This window comes from Sipha flava, unplaced genomic scaffold (genome assembly GCF_003268045.1).
Source record: "Sipha flava isolate LNK unplaced genomic scaffold, YSA_version1 49_pilon_pilon, whole genome shotgun sequence".
NCBI classification, from domain to species: domain Eukaryota; kingdom Metazoa; phylum Arthropoda; class Insecta; order Hemiptera; family Aphididae; genus Sipha; species Sipha flava.
In genome coordinates, this window is record NW_020273360.1 from 1,024,873 (window position 1) to 1,044,382 (window position 19,510).

Sequence of the window (19,510 nt, forward strand, 5' to 3'; positions counted from 1 at the left end):
AAATCCTTACCGTCTTAATAGATCAATCGGTTAAAATAGGAAAAGTCTAAATCCCTATATTGCGCGTGTGATAGAAAGAGAAAGAAAATCATGGTTTGTAATCCCCTTAAACTAATATACAATATATTAATAATAGTTAATATAGTATTGTAAGAATATTAATAACTTTCCGTTTGCCGATTTTCAAAATCGACATCACTCCAATCTTACATAACACTTTCGATTCGGAAGAAAATGAAATTATTGTAAGGATTATAGTGCCATGAGGAGCGGGTGCCCGCGATGAGAACATTATAATTTACAGCCCGGTCAAATTACATGAAAGAAAGAGAAAATAGAAAATTAAAAAAATATTAAATAAATAACGTGAAAAGAAGGGTGTATGTTCACTCCTAACCTAAATTAAGTAGAATTATGTGCGAGTGGGGAGGCTACGGGTCGGGCAACTGTTGTAGGGGCAGCCAGTTACGGTGGGAAGGCAACGGGGAGGGTTAGACCGGGAGAGTGATCGGGGGTAGTGGTGGTGGTGGTGGTAGTGGAGGTGGTGGTGTAACGACGACGGAGGGTATTATAAAGGAGCACGTAAGCATGCAAACTTCTATAGGTGCACCGCTACCTTTCGCTCAGGTAAGTTCGCTTTCATTGGTCTACAACAGGAGACATGCAAATCCCGAGAACGTTGGTACACATTATTCGTAAACGTATACGATATTGTTTATAATCGCCCAGAGTGCCAGTTACGGAGCAACTCCGGGCGACCGCTGTGACAAAACGCACTCGGAACCCATAACACATACGGTTCGTTATTAATAACCGTGCGTATTATCTACAGTTTTTCCGTTCGGGTCACGTTTGCATACTCCGAAACACAACGTGGTACTCGCAATACCGTCATTGCCTAAATCATCAATACCATCGTCATATCTAACGACGTGCGACAACTATGTTTTCCCGAACAGTCCTCCGGCCGGTCGGTACACGCGTGTTCGTCAAAAAGTTTCGCGTCGATTTCCTGTTTCGTTGAACGCGGGCGCGCGTATTCGTTCGTGTTTCACTTCGTTTTGACCGTGTATAGGGATGTGAACCATTAAAGGACTATCGGCACACGCGATGATCGGTGGATCTGGGAAAAGAGGCTCGGCGGCCAGCAGCAGTAAGCCGCCGTCGTCCACAGCCACGGCTGTGACCGCGGCCGAAGACAAAGCGTCTGCGGCCAGCGGGGTCTCGAAGGGTGACGACAAAAAAGACGAGGCAAAAGGTAATACTCGTAGATTAAGGATATATATACAGGAATATCAGGAATAGCTGATATATCTAGAACGCCTTGGAGATTCTAACGTCTCGTTTCAGTAATATATTCCCGCCTGTCGTCCTATCGAAAGAAGCCGGAATAGTTTCTGAAAAATGTACGCGACGAATAAAACGCCAGTAAAACACTCACATGTCATGCACATATAACTCTTGATAAAATTAAACGTACTTCAACTATAATCTATTTAGATTGTTCACGTTATAATAATTCAAACTATTCATTATTACATTGTTTTGATTCGATTAATTTAACTGAAATAAAAACAATAATATTCTTTTTCTTTTTTTTACTTTCGTGACTTCGACCTTCAAGACCATGTCATTCAACAGATTTGTCTCCAAATGTTCCTATTTATTGTTAACTCCTTACAATAATATTATCTATATTAAAAATGTATACAAATATATTTGCAGTTGAAAATATTTAAAGTACTATAATATGAATCAAATTCAATGATTACAATAAAGTATTTGTAATTTTTTCAAACTACGGTTATTAATAATTAGAAAAAAATCTGTATATTCAAGCAATCGACCATTAATTAATTTAAATAACTTTGAGTGATTTATTATATATTATCACATACTTGGAAACTTAATTTTCAATTTTGAGGCATAAGAAGTAAGCTTTATACCAACATGCCTGAAGAAATAAGAGTAAGCTAAGAATTGATAGGCAAAAGAAATCATAAATACATTCACCAAGTTTGAAAACATTTCACAGGAATATTAAATAGTGTTGCAGGGAATATTTTTCATTATAAAAATATGTTCACATATTCTCTATATAGCTGATGCAACAGTTAATAGACATTACATATTCATACTGTTAATAAATTTCTATAATAAATTTAAAAGTGCAAAAAAAAAACCCATCTAAAGTTTCTTTATTTAAGTAAAAATACCAAGGTTTTTTAATTTTAATAATTTTCTTGTAAGTAAACTTAATCATAATTCATATTATTTGATAAATTCTGTAGTTTTTGGTTTATTTATATATATTGCTAAAAATCATTGATCATTATTTGATTAATCGATTTATAAATATCAAAGTGTTTTGTTCGATAAAATGCTTCTTATTTTTATATCAATAGATAATAAATTACTTACAATTAAATATTAAAATTTAATAATATTTTAATCAATGTTAGAAAATATTACCTATGAAACGCTTATACTTTTTACCTAGATTTAACGAATAACTAAAATCAACGTTTTCAACATAATCATCAATTTATATGCGGTGAAACATATAGTGATTATTATAATTACAGCTAATTACTATTTACATTTATGTTCTGTATAAAATTAACTTTTTACCTATAGACAGAAATTATTTATGTAAACTAATTTCTTTTCAACAAATTGTTTAATTTGTTTAATGTAATTTATATTATTAATAGCTTATTTTTCAACTAAACTGTACCTATTCCGCCAAATGGATTGATAATCAACTTATTAAGTTTGGTTCAACAGATAAATACAAACAAAATATAACATGATATATAAACTTTATAGTTCATTTATATGAATAATATATTTGTTTTAATAAAAAAAAAATATATTTTAAGTCGAATCATTACGTTACCTAATTGCTTTAATGAATTTCACTAGGTGATTATTATGCATATTCGATATTTTTTTTAGATGGGGTGGTTCCTATAACTCTACCAAGTCCAGGTTCGTCTATCAGAGACGGAGCCCAACGAATTTTACAACTGAGCCAAAAATCGGAATGGCCACCATTAGACCAGGCTTTAAAGGTGGTCGAAAAACTGGTGTCTACCGGTGGCGAAGATGTGACGTCAACACCATTAGCCGGTGTTGTGGATCAGGTAAAATTTGAATTTGCTTAATTTTTTATTGAACCCATTTACATTTTAATTGTATCCATGATGCGCAAATATTTTGTTATGGTTGAAAAACCAGGGGTTGATGTCCATTCCAAAATATGCGTGGACGTTGGAAAACTAGCACAACCGGAAAAGCGTCATGGTCCGCCGACACGCGATTTACCGTTAAGGGCACAACTTGAACTTAACACATACATTACATGATTAAAGTAAATTGTCAAAATTGAGCTAAAAATGGTTAATAAGAACAATTTATTTGACCTCAAAATGATGAGATTTTAAATATAATATGAAATAATATTTTATAGTTCAACTAAAATATAGAGAATAATTATTTATAATGATACGTTTTAATTAAGCCCGCATAACTTTGCAATAAATCGACTTTCCACCAAAAAGTTTTCAATATATTTCCCAATAGTCGACTTCTTATTGAAACCCGTGTTTAGTTTTACTATATAGGCATTTGTCAAATTAAAAAACCGTTTTCGAAAAAAAAGTTTCTTATTTATTGTATCAGCCATAAAACTTGTAATATCGATTAAATTCTATAATTTTCTAGAGGAAGTACAAGATAATTCCTGGAAGTATATCATGAAATTCTTAATAGCTGTTTGATAATTTGTAAACACAATTCAAATATAAAACTAAAGATATATCAACTGACTTATATTCATATAAAATCAATTATTGAATAACCTCTATATTTTCTTTAGTAGGTACATATAAGATACAACATTTTGAATATTTTAAATATGTTGTACTCAAGTACAACATTTTAAATTAATATGTTTATGTCCAACATACAAATAATGTTTTATATACAAAAAAAAAAAACAACTTGTGAAACAATTTGTGATACAACCGTGTAAATCATATCATAAATGTAGTATGTATCTATTACAAGCGTAGAATTAATCAAAAAGTACGTTATTATTATTGAATAGACATAGTTCGATCAAAAACAATCTCTTAAATCAAAAATATAAATATAATACACGAAAATGTTACTACAATATTTATGTATTTTATATTATGTAGAGCAATGGCATGACACCTTTAATGTATGCAGTTAAAGAAAGCAAAACTACTTTCCTAGAACGTTTGATAGATCTAGGAAGTGATGTTACGATCAGAAATAATGTAAGTACTACATTTATAATATTCATACCGATAACTTTATTATTTAGTGATTCATTTTAAGTAATCGTATAAACGTTGGAGGAACTTTTAACAAAAATATTTGTACTCAAGTTTCACTAGAACTAAATAGACAACTCACGAAAAAGAGTTATTATACTAAGCACAACTTATCATCAGGTTGCAAATTTATTAAGGTTAAAGATAGTAGTTGTTTTTTTTTTTTTATAAATATATTCCGGTCACGCAAAATTACTTGATCGTTTGTCTTCCCTAAATATGACTTGTGTTCTACCGATCTACGCCCCTATTCATTTGGATAATTAGAATATAATGTTGAAGTAATTTTCAGGAAAATTTTAATGCGTTGCATTTGGCTGCTACGTACTCCAGAGAAGACGTGATAAAAGTTCTATTGCCGAAAAAAGGCGTGGACGTTTACTGCCCAGGAGGAGTATGTGATAATTGTTTAAATTTTAAAATTATTCAATATACATATAAATATTGTTAACTATTAATTGTTTGAGCTCACCAATGATTTGTGTGTTTAAAGCCAAAACAACAAACGGCTGTACACATGGTGGCAAGCAGACAGACGGGTACAGCGACGAGCATACTTCGAGTTCTTCTAGGGTCTTGCGGAAAAGATATTCGCACCATTGCCGATGGGGTCAGTTGGTTTACGTATTATTATTGAGTCTTGGCTATTGTAGCGCAGTAGCGGATTCACGGGAAAGGGAGGATCAACCCCTCCAAAATCAGGAAAAATATATATTAAAAATCAATAATTTTATGAATTAAGAAAAGTATTATTTTTTTTTTAAATATGAAAGAAAGAATATAATTTGTATTTTTATTCATACAAGAAATCAGTAGTCTTAGATCTAAATTAATGTATTATATTACTTATTATTATCTTAATTCATTATCAACCACTGACTGCAATGTTATAAAAAATATCGCATTTTTTAAATCCCCTCCCCCCCCCAAAGAAAATCCTAGATCCAACACTGTTGTAGCAAAACATCCGACGGGCACACTTAATTTTTTTCACAATTCATTCCGTACAGGACGGGAAAATCCCACTTCTGTTGGCCGTGGAAACCGGTAACCAATCTATGTGCCGAGAACTACTGTCGACCCAAGCTGTTGAACAGCTGAAGTACAAAACTAAATCCGGTGACATGGCTATCCATTTAGCTGCCAAACGAAAAGATATGGACATGATAAAAATATTAATTGACTACGGTGCTAGTGTTGATAGTCAAAACGTAGGTATCAGTTAAAATACCGTTCGTTCTCGTTCACGCGTACTTGCTTAACTCGATTGTTGAACAACAGGGCCAAGGGCAAACAGCTCTTCATATTGCTTCAGCCGACGGAGACGAAGCTTTGGTTAAATATTTTTATGGTGCTCGAGCCAACGCTTCTATAACGGATAATCAAGGTACATACTATTATATTATCTTGTGTCGCATGCATAGCTGTTATTAATATACCTATGCTGTGGAGGGGAAAAGGTGAATTGTTTAACGCCAGTGCTGTCCTCTAGTCTCGATTCACAAATATAAAAATTGAAAAGGCATGATCGAACCGTTGTCAGTGATTATCAATGCAAATAATTTTAAACTATGATGGCATTTTATTGTCAATGAGTTTTCTTCGGAAACAGCGCGAGTTTTAATTCTATAAGAATTATTTTTGACGAATTATTATAATCACATTGTACGTTGTTGTTTAGACCGAACTCCGATGCATTTGGCTGCCGAAAATGGACATGCTAATATCATTGAGTTATTGGTGGATAAGTTTAAAGCTTCGATATTCGAGAGGACTAAAGACGGTAGTACTCTAATGCATATAGCATCATTGAACGGCCACGCGGATTGTGCGATGATGTTGTTTAAAAAGGGGGTGTACTTGCACATGCCAAATAAAAGTGGCGCTAGAAGTATACACACAGCAGCCAGATACGGGCATGTCGGAATTATCAATACGTTGCTGCAAAAAGGGGAAAAAGTCGACGTCACAACAAATGTGAGTAAACCGGTCTATTGTAATTTCTAACGAGTGATTTGATACATTTGATTTTTAGGACAATTACACTCCTTTGCACATAGCAGTGGAATCCGTTAAACCAGCTGTAATAGAAACTCTATTGGGATACGGAGCTGATGTACACGTAAGAGGTTAGTTAAGTACGTCATCTATGTAGATAGTATACTGTCTTCTGCAGATTTCAATGCGTTTACCAATCCGTTATAACTCCTCAGGCGGAAAACTGCGTGAGACTCCGCTTCACATAGCCGCCAGAGTAAAAGATGGCGATCGCTGTGCTCTCATGCTGCTCAAGTCCGGAGCCGGTCCAAATCTAGCCACGGATGACGGACAAACCCCTGTGCACGTGGCTGCCCAGCACGGAAACCTCATAACACTTCAGTTATTACTGGACGACGGTGGAGATCCTCTTTTCAAAAACAATGTATAATATTATTCGCAAACCCATTACTTGTGACTATAGATCGTTTTAAAATGTACAACTGAAACAGGTGGGAGAAACTCCGTTGCATTTGGCATGCAGAAGTTGTCAAGCAGATATCGTCGGACAACTAATAGATTTTGTCAAATCCAAACAAGGAGATGAAGTAGCCAATTCTTATGTAAATAATGTTAACGAAGACGGTGCTTCTGCTCTACATTATGCTGCCAACATAAAAAAATCCGAAGTCAATGTATCAAAACCAAATCATGATGCTAAAGTTATAAAATTACTTTTTGAAGGTGGAGCTGACATAAATTTACGGACAAAACTGGTGAATTTTATTTTCGTTTCCTCATCTATAACTACGTGAATAGTAATTCCATACACGACAATAATTTTTAAATATTGTGTGCAGTAAATATAATAAATTTTATTAACTTGTAAAAAGATTGATCAAATCTAATTAATTTTATAGTAAATAAATATACCATTGCATTCGTATGTAGTTTTTGCAGTTATATTTTACATTTATATTAAAATTAGGATGTTAATTGATCTTCAATAAAATTATTTTAAACGTTCAACTATTGGATTAGCTATTCACAAGCATAATTTAAACAGTCAAATTATACACGAAAACATAAAATGTTAATAACAATTGTTGTCATAATATTATTACTTCAAATATTGACAGGATTATTATTGTTTATTTTTTTAAATAAAAATATAACAAAATAAATATTTCACGTTCTATTATGAGTTTTGTTGTTTCGATGGCATTATACGATTTTATCATTACAGCATCATGAAACAGCTTTACACTTTTGTGCTGTAGCTGGAAACAACGATGTACTTACAGCAATTCTAGATGGAATGTCACCATCTGAAGTGCAACAGTCGATGAACCGTCAATCCAGTGTCGGTTGGACTCCTTTATTAATCGCTTGCCATAGAGGCCATATGAGTTTAGTGAACACTATGCTGAATAACCACGCAAGGGTAGACGTGTTCGATAACGAAGGTCGGTCTGCTCTGCATTTAGCCGCTGAAAGGGGATATTTGAAAGTGGGTGTATAGATTAACAACAATAATTATTAATCGATTACAGTATAAAAATCAATTATCTGTGTTAGGTATGCGATGCGCTGCTGACACATAAAGCATTCATAAACAGTAAATCGAGAGTCGGCTGGACGGCACTGCATCTAGCAGCTATGAACGGCTTTGCCGATCTTTGCAGGTAAACATTCAGCGTTATGATATTGAGCTGTTCGCTGTACTAAACGTTCGGAACGAATATTTTATAATTATTATTTTTTTATCCGTTTTTAAGATTTTTGATCCACGACCACAACGCAGTAATCGACATCCTCACCCTAAGAAAACAAACACCTCTACACTTGGCCGCGTCGGCGGGCCAACTGGAGGTGTGTCGACTGCTTTTGGATTTGGGGGCAAACATAGATGCGACCGACGATCAAGGACAAAAACCAATTCACGTCGCAGCGCAGAATAATTTCCCAGAAGTGACGCAGCTGTTCTTGCAACAGCATCCACAATTGGTCTTGGCCAGCACTAAGGTAAACATTTTCGGCGGTTCGATAGGAGAAAAAAAAATAATAAGCTAATAATAATAATATTAATTATCGGTAAAACGCGTGTTAGGACGGAAACACGTGCGCCCACATAGCAGCGATGCAAGGATCGGTCACCGTGATCGTTGAACTAATGAAGTTCGATAAGAACGGCGTGATCTCGGCTAGAAACCGCATTACGGAGGCCACACCGCTTCAGTTAGCTGCCGAGGGTGGCCACGCTCAAGTGGTTAAGGTTCTGGTCAGAGCAGGTGCATCGTGTTCGGATGAAAACAAGGTATTTGTAACGTGCAAGACACAATTCATACAAAGTACTAATTCCGATATGGGGTTGTTTTTTTTTTTTTTGTTTGTTTTTTCGTTTTGTACACACATAACGCGAACGACACGACGTTTTTAGGCAGGGTTCACGGCTGTTCACTTAGCGGCGCAGAATGGCCATTTGTCCGTGCTGGAGGTGTTGCGTTCGTCCCAATCGCTAAAGATATCTAGCAAGAGGCTCGGTATGACGGCACTTCACATGGCCGCGTACTGCGGTCAAACAGGTATGCCCACTGCCCTATCCCGGGAACGGAGTACTGGTAAACGTGATTACACAACATATGACGATCGTCGCTCGTTGCAGACACCGTTCGGGAACTGCTGTCCCACATACCGGCGACCGTGAAATCCGACCCGCCGTCCGGGGTGAGCGTGCTGGGTGTGCTCGGCAACGAGTCCGGTATGACACCGTTGCATTTTGCCGCCTACAGCGGCAACGAGAACGTGGTGCGGCTGCTGCTCAACTCTGCCGGGGTCCAGGTGGACGCGTCGACGGCCGAAAACGTAAGTTGATGTAACCGTCGGTGTCCTCTTCGGGTCTGCGGGGACTAACAGCTTTGACGAGGGTTCACAACGTTACAGGGCTACAATGCGCTTCACCTGGCGTGTTTCGGCGGCCACGTAACCGTAGTCGGGCTACTGTTGTCCAGAGCGGCCGACCTGCTGCACAGCGCTGACCTCAATGGCAAAACGTGTCTGCACATCGCCGCCACGTACGGCCATTACGCTATGGTGGAAGTGTTGCTCGGACAGGGCGCCGAGATCAACGCGACGGACAAGGTTCGGACAACGTTTTTGTTTTGACGTGCGCGATCGGTACACGCGTACGAGCGCAAAAATAATAATAATAATAACAACAATAATATAAAATAGTAATAATAATAATAATTCGTTTGCACGCGTTTCGTTCCGCACCGCGAAAACGAACAACGCAGAACGGATGGACTGCGATGCATTGCGCCGCCCGTGCCGGGTACTTGGACGTGGTAAAACTGCTGGTCGAGTCCGGCGCTTCTCCCAAAGCGGAAACCAACTACGGAGCGTCGCCGATATGGTTTGCCGCGCAAGAAGGTCATAACGACGTGTTGGAGTACCTGATGACCAAGGAGCACGACACGTACGGATTGATGGACGATAGACGGGTGCGACGCTGAAGCTTGACGATGAGCTTTTGCGCGAAACGAACTAATGAACGGTTTCTGTTTTTAGTTCGTCTACAATCTAATGATTTGCAGCAAAAACCATAATAACAAACCAATCGAAGAATTTATCTTAGTGTCGCCTGCACCTGTAGATACTGCAGCAAAACTTTCCAGTATATTTATTAACCTATCAAATAAGGTATAATGTAATTCAAATTGAATTGTATGTATAATAATTTCTGCATGAACTGTGCTCCGATGCAGTGGCGTATAAAGGTTCGCTAGCGCTCCTGGCAAACTTAAAAAAACGCTTTTTAACCAATTAAAATTTGATGTAATGATATTTTTTTTAACCTTTTATTTTACTAATTTTTTTTAAGTATGTAGTTTATATTTATAATTTATTATTACGGTGTAAATTTTAAACTTTGAAAATTTGCTTTTCTCGCTTTATGACAGGCAAATTCATCGATAATTTCTTCATATGACATTTTTTTATTTTAATACCCTTATGCTATTTTCATAATTTCATCATTCAATTCACACGTAGTGTGTACAAGTATACAACATCTACGTATTTCAAAAAATATAATGGAAACATTTCTATTTGATTGTAAGATAAAAATACGATTTCTGCACAATTTTACACCCCTTTGCAATTTGCACCCCTGGTGTAGGCACAGAGCTGAGACACGATTGAGCATAAAACACCTTTTTTGCGACACGATTAAGCATAAATTGTCGGCGTATCAAAGAAAATTGAAATACAAAAGAAAATCAACATGGTTGAGCATAAAAAACTCTGCAACGTTGCCATTTTCAATTTTGAACTGTATTATAGGTACAAAAATATTTATTTAAATAATTATAATAATTCAATGTATAACATGGCAAAAAAATATTATATTTTCATAGTCAATAACTGTTGTCCATGTATTCTATTCTGAGAGAAGGTTCACCAACAATCTACTAACAAATTATTATATTTTAGTAAAAAAGTACTATATTATATAATTATTTCTTACTTTTCTCCGCCATGATTGTCCTAAATGAAATCTACATCCAATTATTTTAATATATCCAAACACGTCTGTTATTGCCTGATGAGCTCCAATTTCAAAATCAACATGAAATGTGTTTATTTGCAAATAACGAACGAACACTGATATTATTTCTATAATAATTTTGGAATTGTATCTTAATTATCTTATATTTTCCCCGATGCTAAATGTTTAAAAAGTCGTTTTGCTCCGAAACTAATTTATTAATCGATAACATTGTCGATAAAGCTGAGGGGCTCGGCTCACGGCTCGCGTCAGATATCATAATAATTGGTGTAATAATAAGTGAAAATAATAAATTACAAAATGTTGGCAACGTGAATGTGACAACATCGCATAAAATATTCTATGCTCAATCGTGTTGTTAAAAAGGTCTATGCTCAATCGTGCTTTTCCGAGGCATAGTTCGCCATACCCTTACTACGTTACTGCTCCAATGTAATCGATGTATACTAATTAAAATTGAAAACCAAGTCGGTATATTCCAAATAAATTATTACTAAATAACTTTTGAATAGAGTAAAATAAAATTTAACCAAACTTAATATGGAAAATAATAATTAAATTCATCTAAATATAATAGTTTTATTATTTCTTATGGCAATGAATAATAGTCAATAACATAGTAAATTTATCATTTAATATTTACCTAATTTTTTAGTTATTCTAAATATTTTTTTGACTAGAAAGTCTGAAGTAATCAAGTATACGTAACTATTACATCATAATACATACCTATTTTATTCAACAAATAATTAATTCAAAATAAATATAATAGGTTTATATTAAGTAGGTATTTAGTATTTTATTTTTAAAACGAATATTGTACAATGATCAGGAAAAAGAGAGAGCAAAAGACTTAATAGCTGCAGGAAAACAATGCGAAGCTATGGCTACTGAACTTTTGGCATTAGCTGCTGGTCAAGATTCAGCTGGTCGGATTCTAACTGCTTCAGATCGACGAAATACTGAATTTTTAGACGTCCTTATTGAAAACGAGCAAAAAGAAGTTATAGCTCATACTGTCGTACAAAGGTATCTACAGGTTAGTCATTATTTATTGTTAAATACCGATTAATATATGATTTAATTTAATGTAATCAAATTTAGGAACTTTGGCAAGGAAGACTGAATTGGGCCGGTTGGAAAACACTACTTATGTTCTTAGGGTTTATTGCTTGTCCTCCGTTATGGATAGTATTTACGTTACCGCTATGGCATACGTACAGTAAAGTTCCAATTATTAAGTTTATGTCATATTTGACATCACACGTTTACTTAATGCTTCTATTGCAAATGGTCGCTATCACTCCGTATCATAAAGCGGCACGATCAACCTTATCTCCCTATTGGTACGAATGGTTACTTTTGGTAAGTCGTCAATAAATATGTATAAAATTGGTCCTAAATAATGCGTACCAATTATATTAAAAAAATATTTATTACTTAAAACAAATAATTCACAAACAGCTAATAAGAGTATTAGTAATAGCTTGGTGATAGGTAAGCCATCTTCATGTTGTATATAAATTAAAATCAAATATTAATACAAACTATGTAAAATTTACATAAAAATTAATCAGAAATTATACATGTGTACAATTTTAGTTTTCATTTAAATTATTTTGTCAGAAGACAACTTCATATTGGCTAAAGCAGAAAACTTTAATTTTTACAATACTCCTGGCTGCTTATACATATTTCATATATATTTACCGTATACATTTCATTATAGATAAACGAATATTTATCAATTTTATTTTTAATTAATTTAGGTTTGGTTAAGTGGTTTGCTGCTGTTCGAACTTACTAATCCAAGTGACAAGAGCGGATTGGGCTGGGTGAAGTTAGCTGTTCTGTTATGGAGTGTCATAGGAGTGGCGTTTCATTTAGTCGGATATTTTAATCTTGTTTCCTCTCCATATCTTCCTACCGTCATATATCTGAGAAATCAGATGTTCGCTATATCGTTTTTAATGGCGTGCGTTCAAATCTTGGACTTCTTGTCGTTCCACCATTTGTTTGGACCTTGGGCTATAATAATTGGCGATTTAATGAAGGATTTAGCAAGATTCCTAGTAGTACTGAGCATTTTCGTTTTTGGTTTTTCAATGCAAATCGTAGCTATGAACCATCCCATCAAGAAAAAATTAGAAAGACAAAACTCAGAAATATTTTCAGAAGGTATAAATACATACATGCACATTTCCACTTATTAACAGACAATAAGAATAATAATAATAATAGATACAACGACTAACAAGTTATTCATTTTTTTTGTCTTTTTTCTTCTATATATAGTCTTAATGAGCCCAATAGATGCATTTGAATTACTTTTTTTCGCTGTGTTCGGTATGGCAACGCATACCGATTTAAGACAGGCCACTAATAGTGATCAACCATCGTGGACGGTTTACTTGTTCAAAGCCGTCTTTGGTATCTATATGTTAGTTTCGGTTGTCGTGCTAATTAATCTGCTCATTGCTATGATGAGTGATACTTATCAAAGAATTCAGGTAAATTTATTGCATTTACACGGGTTCTATACCGGCACACCAACACCTATAACAGCCACGTTGAACAATATTATTTTATTACACGTTTTTGTTGAAATCAGGCTCAATCTGATATTGAATGGAAGTTTGGACTGGCCAAATTGATTAGAAATATGCACAGGACAACTACGACGCCATCGCCTCTGAACTTAATTACAACTTGGTTTATGTATTTACTAGAGATATGCAAGAAAAGAGGTAAAAATAGGAGAAAGAAAAATATTCAGGAAACACTTACGAACTTTTCTAAACTGTTAAATACAGTTAAGCAAAAAAAGCGCCCAAGCTTATCACAGATGGTCGACATGAAAACGAAGGGACGAGTAAGTGCCAGGACTCGAATGGGCAATAAATGGTTATCAAAAGTGAAGAAAGCTCAAGTAGTACCGAGAGGTAACAAATAACAAAATTAAAATTCATAACAAATGTGAGTAAAACATTGTTTTAATATTGAATTATAACGTGCTATAGAGTCAACGTCAGTTAGCGTGGTGCACTTGAGCCCGTATGGATCCCAAATAAGCTTTTCCAGTTTATCGAACCGCATCGAAACTGTCACGGACTGGGATTCCATAGCGAAGAAATACCGAGCATTACAGGGTTCTAGTGAAAATGATGAAAGGGAAGACACAAAGGCGTCGAACGCTTCGATGGAACGATTAACAAGAAGCAACAGTGAAGCGCAATCAGACCCTCAACCATTAATGGCAAACAACATTAATAATTTCCCTTGAAACATTAGAATAGTGTAAATAACTTGATTATACAATTATATATAAATTCATGTACAAAGTAAACATTTATTGTTAAAAAAAAAAAATTATAATTTAATAAAACATGGGATAAATACATATGTTACTCAAACATATCAACTATCAACCTAATGTGTAAGACCATAAAAAATAAATTTATATTATTTTATAAAGTAAGTTTTTAACTTTCATAGTTAAATTTATAAGTTGAGTTATTAATTAAGCCAGTTTTTTTTCTCATTGTAATAGATGAGAGCACGTGTTAGAGGAAGTACTTTTGGAAGTTTAGTACAAATAAATACTAAATTGTGAATTCAACAATTTATAACAAAATTAAGCACCTATATGATTACATGCTAAAATTACATATCAAGTTTTCCACATATATCTGTTGTTATATGAGATTGATAAATCAATTAATATTCTAAATAAAAAAAAAATGAATAAGTATAAGTATTAAGAATTTATTTTGAATATATTTAAATAGATATAAAGATAGAGAAAAATTGGTTTATAATAATTATAACAAGACATTATAACCCTCACTATACAAGTGCCTACAGCATATACATATATAGTTGAGCAAAATAAGAAATAAATTACATTTAATAACACAAATAAATATATAATAAAATGGAATAATGGCATTGTCACCAAAAGAAACAAGTGTGAATCTATGGAAGGATATCAATTAAATTGCTCATTCTGAAATTAAAAATTATCAATTGATATACTCCTCCCAAGCATGTAACAAGTCTTACAATTTTAGAAATGTGTTAAAAGATTAACATACTTGTTGATTTTATTAATATTCTACCTTTTAGTAAAAAGAAATTTTTTTTAAAAAAATTAATGTTTTTTTTAATTATATATTGTAATGCTACTTGTGAATACATAAGAAATGATTACAACTAGCATAACTATACATCAAATTCACAGATTTTATTTTTTATTTTTTATTTTTATACAAAAACAGGCCGTGGCCCAAAGTACAGTAGTATTAGATAATATATTATAACAGTTATAAGTAATTACATAATATTATTAAAATAAGGTGGCTGAATACTCATTAGCAATGTGCATTATTCTAAATATAGGTTCATTACGGATATAATTAATGGTGCAAAGTGGTATGAAAAAAGTATAGTGTGACCGTGAATGGAAACTGGGTATTTTAAAGTTAAGTTGACTTAGCAATTCAAGACAGTTAATAGAGCCATCTATGAGTTTTTGTAAAAATATCTGGTTAGCTGTAATACGTCTGTCAATTAGGTTCGATAATCCTAGAAGGGTACAGATTGGTTCATAATTATGAGGTCTATGTTCAATATGAAGGACTCTAGCAGCATAGTTTAGGAACTTACGTTGAATCCTTTCAATTTTACTTCTACTAGTAGCTGTATAAGGGTCCCAAATAACAGTACCATATTCTAGAATTGACCTAAAAAATGCACTATACAGAGCTTTAAGTGGCGCTAAAAATTTTAATTCAATGGCAACTCTTTTTATGAGGCCAAGTGTTTTTAGAGCTTTACATCAGGTTTTTTCAATATGTTCATGAAAAGTAAGTGCCCGTTCCATTGTAATACCAAAATCACTGACAGCTGCACCTGAATGAGTGAGAAGTAGAATACACAATGTGTAACTCAATATGATTGGATTACAAATTTTTGTAAAAGGACATAAGAAGGCACTTGGTGATATTAAAATCTAGACCAATATTAGTAGCCCAAGCACTTAGTGTATCGAGATTACTCTGTAATCTATGACAATCATTTATACAACAGATTTCAAGAAATATTTTTAAATCATCGGCAAACATCAGAAAATAACTATTTCGAATAACATGTTGAAAATTGTTTATAAACAAGGAGATAAGAATTGGAGAAAAATGACCCCCTTGAGAGACACCAGATGGGATATTACTTTTACATAATATATATGATTTTTTAGGTAAGAGATAAACCAAATATTATAATATTTATTAGATATATGGTCATTGTTACTATTGTAAATATTGTAACTAATTTTATGGAAGTATACTATATAATAAACCAAAAATAAATATTCCTAGCTCTTAAAATAAAAAATATTAGGTTCTTTGAACAACACATCAATTTTTTTAAACCAATACTTTTGACTAAAATTACATTTTAGTTTAAAATAAAATAAAAAATCTATTTCATCTATGAAAAAAATATGTTGGCAATAACTAAATTTTAAATAAAATACTTTATTTGCGATATAACTTCTAACACCTAATTTTAAAAATAAAATTGATCAAAATACCAAATATAAAATTTGAAAATGTATTAATAGACTATAAACTAAATACCATTTATAGAAAAAACTTAAAACTGAAAAACAAATTTTTAAATACTTTTCTTTATTGAGTAAAAAATTTTAAATTTAGTTATATACTTAACTATAAACATTATAATCTTCTTTTCAAAAAAATAATCTACTAATTACCACTTGCACTGGTAATTCATTGGAGAGAAGTAATGGATGACGTGACAGATAAGAACTGAAAAATAAATAATGATTGCAATTGAATATTTAACAAATAATTATTTCAATAAAAAATATGACTGTAAATTAAATTTTTATCCCAAAATATGCAATGAAAATATTTTCACAGAAAATGATATACCAAAGACTGGAGTTACACAAGCGTTGGTAAATCAGACGTTGCAATTGATAAATGTCATATCATATACTAGGTTCATATTGAAAAATTTCCTGTTTGAGCACAAATATTTTATTTAATAATACTTACCAATTTAAAAATGTCTGTTTCAACATCTAATTTTAGATCATGAACCAGAAAAATTTCAACGCTTGTGAGATCCTAGCCTTATAATTACTCGTTATCACAGTTACATAATTTATATTATAAGTATAAGCTGAATAACAATAAATTATAAGCATCCATGAATTACTATATAGATTCATATCTATACAATAATAATAATTATAATTAATAAGTTTAATTAAATATAATAATAAGTTCATATATTTAATTTGTTACTGCAATTTATTTTTTTCTCAGTTTTCAATCTATCAAGACTCAACAAATCCAAAAAATTATTCCATATTTTCAATAATTATTAGAGTTTAAATAATTACTGTAAATTAATTCATTATTATTTATTTTTTAACTTTTTTTATAAATGTAAATCACTTACTTTGGTTACAGTATTAAAAGTTGAATAAACATTTTGTTGATTAATTGTGTATGGTAAAAAAATATCCAACTCATATTTTATTCGTTTTAAAGTAGTTAATAATAAACAATCTTCTCCGCATTTTAAATCAATTTCTTGTGAATTATTCTATGGAAAATAAGAAATAAATCAATTCAAGTAAAAAAAATTTAATTAACTTCATTAATTATGTTTATTTAACTACCACTTCTGGTAACCAAACATCTAATATCAATTTTTTTGGATTGTGCTCTGGCTGTATATAAATTCTGTATTCTGGTATGACATATTTCTCTAATTGAGGTGATCCTTTACAATTTAACTCTTCGATCAAAGGTTTTTTTTTTAATATTGATGGCCTAGGAGGCCTTTGTTGTATTCTATGTTGCTGCAATGACCCAAGACATTTCCTGTTCTTTAATACAATTGGATCTATACCATAAAATATCAATAGTTATATTTCTAATTAAACAAAACTATAACCAATTAATACTTTCAGAGCTTATTTTAATTTTGAACTTTTCTGCAACACCTTCAATCGTTAACGATATAATAAATGTCTGAAATAGTTCATCATTTAGACACTGATCAAAAAATTTAGAATTCACTGCCACATCGTAAACTTTAACTTTTGCACCAGCTGTAAAAATATAAATTACAGTTAAAATATGTTACTAATAATTTAATCAATTTAATTTTGTGCAATTTATAAAATGTTTACAACAATTACTAGTTATTATTTAGAATAGAAATTTGAATTTATTCAATATAATTCTCCAATAGTAATTTAAATAAAAATATATTAAAAGTTATATTAAAAAAAATGTTTAATCTTGAACATTAATCAACATTGTAATATTAATAAATAATTATATTTATTAACTAGTTTTATTTAATGTTATTAAGAGAAACCGTAACAGTATTATTATTATAACTTATTATACAATTATTTTATACTTAAAAGATTACATTTATCATTTTCTTCATGTTCTGTCCCAATACTTAATGGAACAAAGAATTTTTCTGGATCTTGAGACTCAAGAGCTTGGATTAATTCATCACGAGTTATTTCATCCGGTTGTGGAATATCAGTGTGATGACAGAGATTTATAAAAACTTTGGACTTATCATCAGTTTTAATTATTTTGATACAAATTCCTGAAATTCAATATTTTTATTAAAATGTTTAAGGTAATAACAATTTATTATTAAATTATTGATATCTAACCTGGAGCTGGTTTGATAATTTTTCCAGCATCGGGATTAAGAAAACCTGTTACAAATTCTTTAAATTCTTGTTCCTCATTATTCTTAAAACAATAATTATTAAGTAAATTAAATGTATTGTTAAATATAAACCGATATGGTCAAAGTATTTACTTGAATCAAAAGATTTTTTTCCATAATCGACTCGTCGATATCTAAAAAATTTTTGGACAACATATTCAGAAGCTGTAAATATAAATGCTATAAAAATATACCATAAAATCAGTACAGAATTTTTTTAAGACACAGATTTTAACAGTAATAACAATTATAAGTTATAGTTATCAGTTAAAGTTACAACAGAAAAAATTATTATTTTCAACACGGAGTAATATTATGATTAGTGATTTGTGATAACATTTTATCATCCCAGTGAATATCCAAATATTAGATAAAATACTTTAAAAAAATATATAGTATATAAATATAGTATCACAGATTATATGAAAATTTATTTCATGCAAATGATTTATTCGATTATTTTATTATTCGAATTATTTTTTTTTAAATAATCGAATCGTTTCGATTATTCAAATAATCGAAATATTCGATTATTCTATTCGATTATTCCCATCACTTCTATGTAGTAGAGATGTTCCGGGTACCCGGCAATTGCTCGATGGCCAGGTACTCGATATCATATTTAAGCCTCGGCTCTTACTCGGTACCCGGCGTAATATCTACATTTTTACCCGGCATTACTCGGTACCCTGCGTAATACTACATTTTTACTCGACTCATATCCAATGGCAAACGACAATCTATTTATAAATATAGTAATACCTATAATTAACATAACGGGAGAAATCTAAAATTCTAAGGTAAT

General features: G+C 32.1%; 2 protein-coding genes across 3 annotated transcripts; one reads left to right on the top strand and one right to left on the bottom strand.

The window, feature by feature from the left end:
* The first annotated feature begins 1,110 nt into the window (after positions 1 to 1,110).
* On the top strand, positions 1,111 to 14,194 carry LOC112690284 (serine/threonine-protein phosphatase 6 regulatory ankyrin repeat subunit A). Of its 2 annotated transcripts, XM_025564265.1 has the most exons (27): positions 1,111 to 1,258; positions 2,959 to 3,146; positions 4,206 to 4,307; positions 4,657 to 4,758; positions 4,858 to 4,974; positions 5,375 to 5,575; positions 5,646 to 5,751; positions 6,046 to 6,341; positions 6,400 to 6,493; positions 6,578 to 6,786; positions 6,854 to 7,117; positions 7,588 to 7,851; positions 7,920 to 8,026; positions 8,120 to 8,366; positions 8,452 to 8,658; positions 8,782 to 8,926; positions 9,007 to 9,206; positions 9,285 to 9,482; positions 9,638 to 9,844; positions 9,912 to 10,043; positions 11,744 to 11,950; positions 12,016 to 12,276; positions 12,681 to 13,089; positions 13,207 to 13,421; positions 13,523 to 13,658; positions 13,725 to 13,853; positions 13,932 to 14,194. In XM_025564265.1, exons 1-27 carry the CDS (start codon positions 1,111 to 1,113, stop codon positions 14,192 to 14,194), a joined length of 5,154 nt encoding a protein of 1,717 aa, XP_025420050.1. The 2 variants fall into 2 exon arrangements, with proteins under 2 accessions (XP_025420050.1, XP_025420049.1); XM_025564264.1 differs by having other exon boundaries at positions 13,523 to 13,853.
* Positions 14,195 to 16,638: 2,444 nt separating this feature from the next.
* Positions 16,639 to 18,978, bottom strand: LOC112690285 (PIH1 domain-containing protein 1-like). Its single transcript, XM_025564266.1, has 7 exons — positions 18,799 to 18,978; positions 18,647 to 18,728; positions 18,388 to 18,576; positions 17,912 to 18,058; positions 17,624 to 17,850; positions 17,401 to 17,547; positions 16,639 to 16,739 (listed from the first exon to the last, which is right to left on the bottom strand). Exons 1-7 carry the CDS (start codon positions 18,859 to 18,861, stop codon positions 16,701 to 16,703), a joined length of 894 nt encoding a protein of 297 aa, XP_025420051.1. The 5' UTR covers positions 18,862 to 18,978; the 3' UTR covers positions 16,639 to 16,700.
* Positions 18,979 to 19,510: the final 532 nt, after the last annotated feature.